This window comes from Mandrillus leucophaeus, unplaced genomic scaffold (genome assembly GCF_000951045.1).
Source record: "Mandrillus leucophaeus isolate KB7577 unplaced genomic scaffold, Mleu.le_1.0 Scaffold206, whole genome shotgun sequence".
NCBI lineage: Eukaryota > Metazoa > Chordata > Mammalia > Primates > Cercopithecidae > Mandrillus > Mandrillus leucophaeus.
This window is the reverse complement of record NW_012102099.1, coordinates 1-8,821: the sequence shown is the minus strand read 5'-3', so window position 1 is coordinate 8,821 and position 8,821 is coordinate 1. Positions and strand designations below refer to the sequence as shown.

Below are 8,821 nucleotides of genomic sequence, written 5' to 3'. Positions count from 1 at the left end.
AAGGAGAAAAGGGAAGGAAGGAAAGAAAGAAGGGAAGGAAGGAAAGAAAGAAGGGAAGAAAGGAAGGAAAGGAAGGAAGGAAGGAAATAAGGAAGGAGAAAGAGGGAAGGAAGGAAGGAAAGAAAAGGGAAGGAAGGAAGGAGAAAGAGGGAAGGAAGGAAAGAAAGAAGGGAAGGAAGGAAGGAAAGAAAGAAAAGAAGGAAGGAAAGGAAGGAAGGAAAGAAGGGAAGGAAGGAAGGAAAGGAAGGAAGGAAGGAAGGAAGGGAGGGAGGGAGGGAAAATGTTGAAATCTTTTTCAGTGTAAATCCATGGATCTCAACCCTGGTTGTACATCAGAGCCATCACAACCTCAGAAGCCTTTAAAAAATACTAATGGCTAGGCCCTACCCCTACCCCAGATTCGGAAGTAACTGGTCTGGGTGGGTCCTAGTATCCCAGAGGACTCTACTGTGTAGCCAGGGTTGAGACCTGCTGATAGAAATGAAGGATGGGGAATTGTGGGATAAAATGCAGAGGTTCCCCGGGAAACCTTTCCAGTGAGAAACGCGCTCCGCTGGCAGTGCCTGCTGGGAGTCTCTGAGCCGAGAGTCTTCCATTGTCTCTGGGCTCCAGATTGGCAATGCAGCCAGGAGCAGGGAACGGTTATTCATAGGAGTTAACATTTCTCAAATGCATTGTCATTCCTCAAGAGTATTAAGGGGTGGTCAACAAGACAAAAAATGTCCTCAATAATCTTAGAGCACTGCCCTGAAAAGTGAGTCAAATGTTTGACCTTCTCCCTAAGCAGAACAGCTCAGGTCAGGGTTAGGTGAGGTCAGAGTTTCTCAACCTTGGCACTACTGACATTTTGGGCTGGAGAATTCTTTGTCGGGGCTGTCCTGTGCACAGTAGGATGTTTAGCTGCATCCCTGGCCTCCACCCACTAGATGCCAGTAACACCCTCATCCCTTCCAAGTTGTGACAACTAAAAATGTCTCTAGAAATTTCCAAATGTCTCCTTGGGGACAAAATCGCCCCCTGTTGAAGACTGCTGGCAATTTTAGGACAAGAAGTGCCCGGTGAGCAAAGGGATGTGTTGGGCTAGAAAGCCACAAAGGGCACAAAGAGATTGCCCAGGAGTCTGGTCAGGTCTGCCTTGCTGGCCTCTGTTCTAGAGTTTGACATGTGGAAAGAACTCAGTAGCAACTTGCTGTACGAATAAACAAATTCTCCATTTGACTCTTTTTTTTTTTCTTTTAAAGCAGAGTTTTGCTCTGTCACCCAGGCTGGAGTACAGTGACGCGATCCCAGCTCACTGCAACCTCCACCTCCCGGGTTCAAGCAATTCTCGTGCTTCAGCCTCCCAAGTAGCTGGGATTACAGGAGTGCATCACCATGCCTGGCTTTTTGTATCATTAGTAGAGATGAGGTTTCACCATGTTGGCCAGGCTGGTCTCAAACTCCTGGCCTCAAGCGATCCACCCACCTTGGCCTCCCAAAGTGCTGGGATTACAGGCATGAGCCATTGCACCCGGCCTCCATTTCACTCTCATGGAAAACACAGACTCTTGTGAGCAAGACAAGGAGTCAGAGAGGGAGGGCTTCTGGCAGGCCAAGCTCACCCTGGGCGCAGGGCAAGGGACGAACCACTGTAAAAGGTCCCAGCTGGCCCTGTAGGCTGGGGTGAACGTACGAATGAGTCCCCAACCCATGGATGGAAACTGGTTGGCCGTGGGCACAGCAGGAGGACTCAGGCCAGGTGGGCCGGGCACAGGTTCCTGTGGGGCCACATTCTGGCCCCTCCCTGATGGAACCCCTCGCTTATGCTGTTGCAGCTGTGTCCCGTGATCGAGGCTTCCTTCAATGGCATGTATGCAGACCTCCTGCAGCTGGTGAAAGGTAGGTGCTCTGCTCTCTCTCGCACTTTTTCCTTTACTATGGAGCTGGCCTCCAGACCCTGACTCCACCAAGGGAAGGCCTCCTCAAGCCAGGCCTGAGCTGCCACTCAGGCCCAGCAGCAGGTGAGACAAGCACCAGTTGATCCCTGCCCAAGATGCGCAGACAGAAGTTCGCCATGACTAGGACTTCATGAGCTCCTACTATGTGTGCGATTGTCAGGCCAGCGGATGCCCCAAGTTCAATTCCCAGCTCTGCCCCTGACTTGCTCCGTGACTTTAGGAAAGCTACTTTACCTCCTCATCCTCGGTTTTCTCATCCATAAAATGGGGCTTAACCATCCCTACATCATAGGATTGTTAGTGAGGAATGAAAGTCCAAAAGAAAGTTCCGGGCACATAGCAGGTGTTCCTCCTGGCACAGAGAAGCGCTTACAAATGCATGCTAAATGGATGGATGGACGGACGGATGGATGGATGGATGGATGGATGGACAGACAGAAGATGCTAAGACTACAAGCATGAGCCATCACACGCAACCCCGGACTAGTTTTTACAGATCCTTTGGAAAACTGCAGCATCAAATAATACTTCTATCCATCTCGTTGCAGTTTTAAATTTTCCCTCCATCCAAAGGGTTTGAGGCATCTGAGAAGTTAAAGCATGGGTTAAAAACTGAGATATCTGGTTTAAAAAATAAAAATCAGAGATGATTCAAAGGGCGAAGATGGAAAGAAGTCATTTCTCCCTCCCCCAGCGTAGCAGATATGGGAGGATACAGGCTCCTGTCCCCACATCAGAACTCTGTCTTGCTCAGGCCCCCAGAGTGGAAACTGGCAGGAAAGAGTAAAAGTCTACCGACTGCTGTTTGGGATCAGAAGAGGCTCATTCCAAGGGCGACCAGAGAGGAGAAGGGAGAGGAGCCTGCACTGAGCACCACAGGGCATCTGCCATGGGCCACGCCCACCCGCTGGGTGTTTTGTAGGCACGTCTCACTGACTCCTCAGACAACTCCACGAGGTAGCAGTCATGACCCGCCTTCACTGTGATTAAACAGTCTCCCAGCAATTAAGTCACTGTCCAAGCTCACAAGGCAGTTGGTGATAGGGGAAGACTCGAGTTCCCAGCGGGTGTCATTCAGATTGAGCCGTTACTAGGTGCCGCTTCTATACATGAGGCAGGAATTACTATTCTACCGCCGTTTCTTTCCTTTTTTCTTTTTTAAAAATAATTTTTACAGGAGTCATGCTCATCTTCTCTGTGTCCTTCCGATTTTAGTACATGTGCTGCCCTGGCGGGCACTATACCCTCATTTTAAGACGAGGAAACAGTTTCAGAGGCAAGAAGAGACCAACCAAGGTCGCTGGGGCTCAAACCGAAGTCCAGCTGGCTCCTCCGCTGTCCCGAGGACGGGCCCGGAGCTCTCCCTGGAGCAGGAGGCGGCCGGTCCCTGGCTCCTCCAGCACTCACCGTCCTCGGCCATACACCGGGGCAGGTGACTCGCCACCGCCACCTGGCGGCCAAGTGGGAAATTCTGACGCGAACACGAGATCTTCGGGGGAGCAGAGGAGCCAGTTGGATTTCGGAGCGGATGTTACCAGGCCTCTGACTTCCAGCCTAAGCTTCCTTGAGATCCAGGTGCTCATAGCGTGTCCAGACCCAGAACCTCCTGCGTGCGGGGACTCGGCTTTTAGTCTGGTAGGGGCGGTGGAGTTACAAACAATAGTTCAGTTTCGTTCCAATCCGGGACTTTGGCATAAAACCGACTGGGTTCACATGCTCCCGCAGTATGGCTTTAAACAGGTCATTTCACTTTCCTCAGCCTTGGTTTCCGCATCTGTAAAAGGGGGTAATAATAAGACCTACTTCCTAAGCTTATCATGCAGATGAACCAGCTGACATGCAGAGGCCTGGCACTTGGTGGATGCTCGATAAATGTCAGTCAATGTCATCACTGTTTGCATCATATTATCAACATCATTATTACCTGCTCCTCCCTACCTGCCCCCCATGCAACAGTACAGCCCCACCTGGAAGCAGCCCCCCAATTTCCCCCTCCAGTACTGCCCTCCATCCTCACAGAACTTTCTTCTTGTCCCTGAGCAGTGCCCATTTCCCTCAGCACTGACCGTCTGGAGTTTGACCTTCTGTCTCCTGCCATCAAGGGCGACACCATTCTGCTCTACCTGGGGGTGAGTGTCCCACGACCTTGAGGGTGAAGCGGGGACATCACTGCCCTTCTCTGACCACCAGGAGTCAGATAGCATGGGCCTGTATTAGGAGAGAAAATCCTGGTCACCGTTAGGACACACAGGCTGATCTAGAAAAATCACTGCCGGCTGAATACATCCCATGCAAGCCATGCTAAGGGAAAAAAGCCACCCAGCAGAGCCCCAAAGCCAAAGAACCTTCACCCGGGAGATCTGCCCTCACCCCGTTTCCCCACTCAGGGGCCCGAGTGGGGACACTGGGTCCTCAGCCTTTCTCTCAGGCAAGTCCCTGCCAATCCTCAAACCTCTGACAACCTTGAAACAAAAGCCAAGGACCAAGAAACACAGACCTAAGTTTCTCTCCCAGCTCTGTGACTCCCTGGCTGTGTGACTTTGGGCAAGTTCCTTCACCTCCCTGAGCCTCAGTTTCCTTGTCTGCAAAATGTCAGCAATAATGGCCACTGAGGAGAGGATGAAATGAGACCACACCATGCCTGGCAGACGGGAAGCGCCCAGTAACAGTCAGCTCCCTGTCCCGTGTGGGGCTGCACAGCCATGCTGTGGCTGGATGCCCCGAAGGGCCAGACCATCCTGGTAGCATAAATCCCAGACCAGGTTTGTTTTGTTTTGTTTTGTTGAGACTGAGTCTCACTCTGTCACCCAGGCTGGAGTGCAGTGGTGCCATCACAGCTCACTGCAGCCTTGACCTCCTGGGCTCAAGCAATCCTCTCACCTCAGCCTCCTGAGTAGCTGGGACTGTAGGCACTTGCCACCACGCCCAGCTAATTTTTTGTGTTTTTTGTAGAGATGGGGTTCCACCATGTTGCCCAGGCTGGTCTCCTATTCCTGGGCTCAAATGATCCTCCCACTTCGGCCTCCCAAAGTGCTAAGATTACAAGCATGAGCCACCACGCCTGGCCCCTGGACTAGTTTCTGTGGATCCTTTGGAAAACCGCAGCATCAAATAGTTTCATCCATTTTGTTGCAGTTTTTAATTTTCCCTCCATCCAAAGGGTTGGAGGTATCTGAGAAGTTGAAGCATGGGAAAAAAACTAAGATGTCTAGTATAAAAAATAAAAGTCAGAGATTATCCGAGGGGCAAAGATGGAGTAGATGTTGCCAGGCACCTGAGTTCCAGGCTAAGCTTCCTGGCAACACATGCAAAAAAAGGAAACAGGCTAAACGGTGTCATTTCCTTCTAGGTTGTTACTCGGTAAGCTGCAGAATTAAAATTCTCAGGCCACTCCCTGCTCTGTCTCCTCAGGCCAAGTTGTTGGACTCACAGGGAAAGGTGACCAAGTGGTTCAATAACTCTGCAGCTTCGCTGGCAGTGCCCTCCCTGGACAACACCCCATTCAGCTTCATTGTGAGTCAGGATGTGGTGAAAGCTGCAGTGGCTGCTATGCTCCCTCCAGAAGAATTCATAGTCCTGTTGGACTCTGTGGTAAGCCTCAGCACAAGACAGAGAATAGGGCCGCCCAGGCTGCATCATAGGAATTTCCTGCACAGGGTGCCCCTAAGCAGGAATCTCCCATCAGGCTCAGTTTAAATCCTTCCAGTAATGGAGAGCTCACTCCCTCCCCTAACAGATCCTGCCTCTGACATAGCTCTAAACCGAAAATCCTCCCTGTAACATCCAGCCCGTCATGGTTCTGCCCTCTGGAATCTGATGCACCTGTTTCCTCTACCAAACCACAGTCATGTGGAATCAAAGGCATCTGAGATACGCAGTAGTCCAGGGCTGATAAATACATCTCAGATAGTGAGTAGTCCAGGGATGGCGACTGTGCCACTGCTCACCACTATGGCACTCATGACAGACATCACTAATCGATCAGGGCTGTCCTTCCTACTGAGTCTGGATGCTGACACAACCTTGGAATCCTTATTAACAGGGCACAGCAGGTAACCACCACCAGTCAACTATGTTGTGCCACCTCCTCCCGGGTGACTGATGGGGAAATTGAGGTCCAGAGGGAAAGGGTTGGTCCAGTGTTATGGGAGGATGGCAGGACTTCAGAGCAGTTGACAGACAACTGATAACCCAGCTCTTGGGGGACTGGGATGGCGGGAAATAGGGAGTGTCACCAACTAGCCCATTCATGGTTGTAGTGATAATGAAATCACCTCTCTATGTCCTCTGAGATCAGCAAGCTGCCCGCAGCCCCACAGCCATCACCAGCCCACAGTAGAAGTCCAGCCCAGCAGGACCCCATGGCCCATAGAAGCTGACCTAGGGGCTGTTTTTCCACCAATGACAGACACATGGCTTGGGTCACTGGGCCCACCCAGCTTTTCTGGGGTCCTGGGAAACCTTCCTCCCAGCAGTGGGGTGCAGGAGATGTGCCTCCCTGTGCCCTCCAGCTGACCTTCTCTGGCTCCTCTCACCCTCAGCTTCCTGAGATAGCCCGTCGGCTGAAGTCAAGCATCGGACTGATCAATGGAAAGGTTGGTGCGTTTGCCATCCACAGCTTGATGGGTGTTTGCTGTGGTCTGGACACAGGCCTCTGGGGAGGAGAATCTGGTGGGACTAGCATTTCATTCCAGCACTGGGACGCTCAAACCACATCCCTGTCCACACAGAGATTTCAGTCTAGCAGGCCAGTTTGACCTGAAGCAAATCATCACGCAGATAGTGTTTCCATGACAGGTGCAGTAACACAGGACAGGTTCTAGGGGCCATGAGAACACTCTGGGCCCCTGACATAGTCTGGGACACCAGGGAGGGCTCCCTGAAGGGAAGGGTATTCCAGACAGAGGGAACAGGAGACCAAAGGCTGCCAGGTAGGGAGAACAACACAACATTCAAGGATCTGCAAGAAGGACAGAGTGGCTGGAGCACGAGAGGGAGCAGGGAGCCCACAAAGGCAGGCAGGGCCAGGCCACACAGGGCCTGTGGGCCGTGGTGGGCACTTGGGAGGCCACCTGTGGCTCTGATCTCCTTCCAGGCTGCAGATACGCTGGGATCTACCCAGATCGTGAAGATCCTAACTCAGGACACTCCCGAGTTTTTCACGGACCAAGGCCACGCCAGGGTGGCCCAGCTGATCGTGCTGGAAGTGTTTGCCTCCAGTGAAGCCCTCCGCCCTTTGTTCACCCTGGGCATCGTGAGTTCAGCTGTCTGCCATGTTGGCAGCAGCCAGGGGGACCCTTCTGTCCACTTTTCCTGTTCACCCTCCTGCTTTGTTAAACATTGCCACCACTCTCATCACTCAGCAGGGACAGGGGAAAGGGAGCTCTGAACCAAGAGCCAGGAGCTTTGTGGGCCCAATTCTAACCCTGTGACTTTACTAGTCAGGGATCTCTGGGCAGAAACTCAACTCATATGCATAAAAGGAATTGTTTTAGCTCCTCCTGTAACTAAAAAGTCTCGATGCTCTTGGCTTCAGGAATAGCTGGACCCAGGTGCTCAAACAATATCCTCTTCATTCCCCTCTCTTCCACCTAGCAGCCCTGTTTTCCTCCGTGCTGCCTTCCTCCTCAGGCAAGCTATTCCCTCACGGAAGTGCCCAGGCTGCATTAGGCTCCTATCCTATCAGCTTGGCAGTCCTAGCAGGAAGAATCTATCTTTCCAATAGTTCCAGCATCTCAGGGCTGACTCCCATCGAATGAGCCTGAGTCAGTTGCCCGTTCTTGAGCCAATCAGTGTGTCCAGAGAAATGGAATACGAAAACTTCCTGAGCTGGGCCACCTACACACTAGGGTAAGGGAGTGCAGGCTCCATGCAAAGTGGCTGCTGTCGTCATCATCATCATCATCATCATCATTCCCTACAGCAAGCCTAGATTGTCATCTGTGAAATGGGGAGTGGGTACAAGTACTATCTCATTTAACAGATGAGGAAAGTGAGGCCCAGAAAGGTCAAACCCTTTGCCAAGGTCACAGAGCCAGGAACTGAGATTCAGATCCCAGAGCCTCCCGGCATAACCCCTAACTCCACACTCGGATCCTATTAAGAGCCACGGGGCCTGATCTTCTCTTGTTGCAGGAAGCCAGCTCGGAAGCTCAGTTTTACACCAAAGGTGACGAGCTTATACTCAACTTGAATAACATCAGGTAAACACACAAATCATCATGAAGATTCTGCTGATGGAAATGAGTCCCGCCCAGTAACCACGGGTTTCTTTAAACACCGACTGTGTGGCTGTCAGGTGAAGGCAGCTCCAGGGCGGGCAGGGAGGTCCCTCCCGGATGCTCCTGCTGACAAGGACTGCACGTGAGGGAATGGGGAGGAAAATGAGGCAGGCTTTGCAGCAGCCACAGCACAGGCAAACCCTGGCCACAGGCAGCCCACTCTGGACACCTCCCAGGCCGTGGCAGTGACAGTCACCCGGCACGGAAGTGCAGGGCTCCTGTTGCCTCCTGCACCCCGCCTGTTCTCCCACCTCACCACTTCCCTGTGACCCCAGAGTGAGTGCAGGGACTGCCAGCTGGAGCCTCTGGGGACAAGTCAGGCCCAGGGCTGTTTTGATCAGCCCACACAGGGCTGGACTGTTTAATATAAATGAGTTGTGAACATATCAAATCAGACTATCTGGCTGCCCTGTGCCCACAGTCCTACATAGCAACAAACTGTGGAGCCAGGAATTGGGGCGCCCTTTGAAGGGGTTTGGGCTTCCTTGTCCACCACAGCCTTGACTCCTGAGGTTGATTTTTTTTTTTTTTTTGAGACGGAGTCTCGCTCTGTCGCCCAGGCTGGAGTGCAGTGGCGTGATCTCTGCTCACTGCAACCTCCGC

The 8,821-nt window shown here is 52.2% G+C and overlaps 1 protein-coding gene across 1 annotated transcript in view; it reads left to right on the top strand.

Moving 5' to 3' along the window:
• BPIFB1 (BPI fold containing family B, member 1) overlaps nt 1-8,140 on the top strand; it is a gene marked incomplete at its 3' end in the record, with an annotated part of 20,867 nt that extends 12,727 nt beyond the window's left edge. The window contains exons 8-13 of the mRNA XM_011979871.1: nt 1,815-1,878; nt 3,981-4,066; nt 5,349-5,528; nt 6,479-6,532; nt 7,033-7,191; nt 8,073-8,140. Of these exons, the coding sequence (XP_011835261.1) occupies nt 1,815-1,878; nt 3,981-4,066; nt 5,349-5,528; nt 6,479-6,532; nt 7,033-7,191; nt 8,073-8,140 (611 nt within the window). The remainder of the gene's footprint in view (nt 1-1,814; nt 1,879-3,980; nt 4,067-5,348; nt 5,529-6,478; nt 6,533-7,032; nt 7,192-8,072) is intronic.
• Nucleotides 8,141-8,821: the final 681 nt, after the last annotated feature.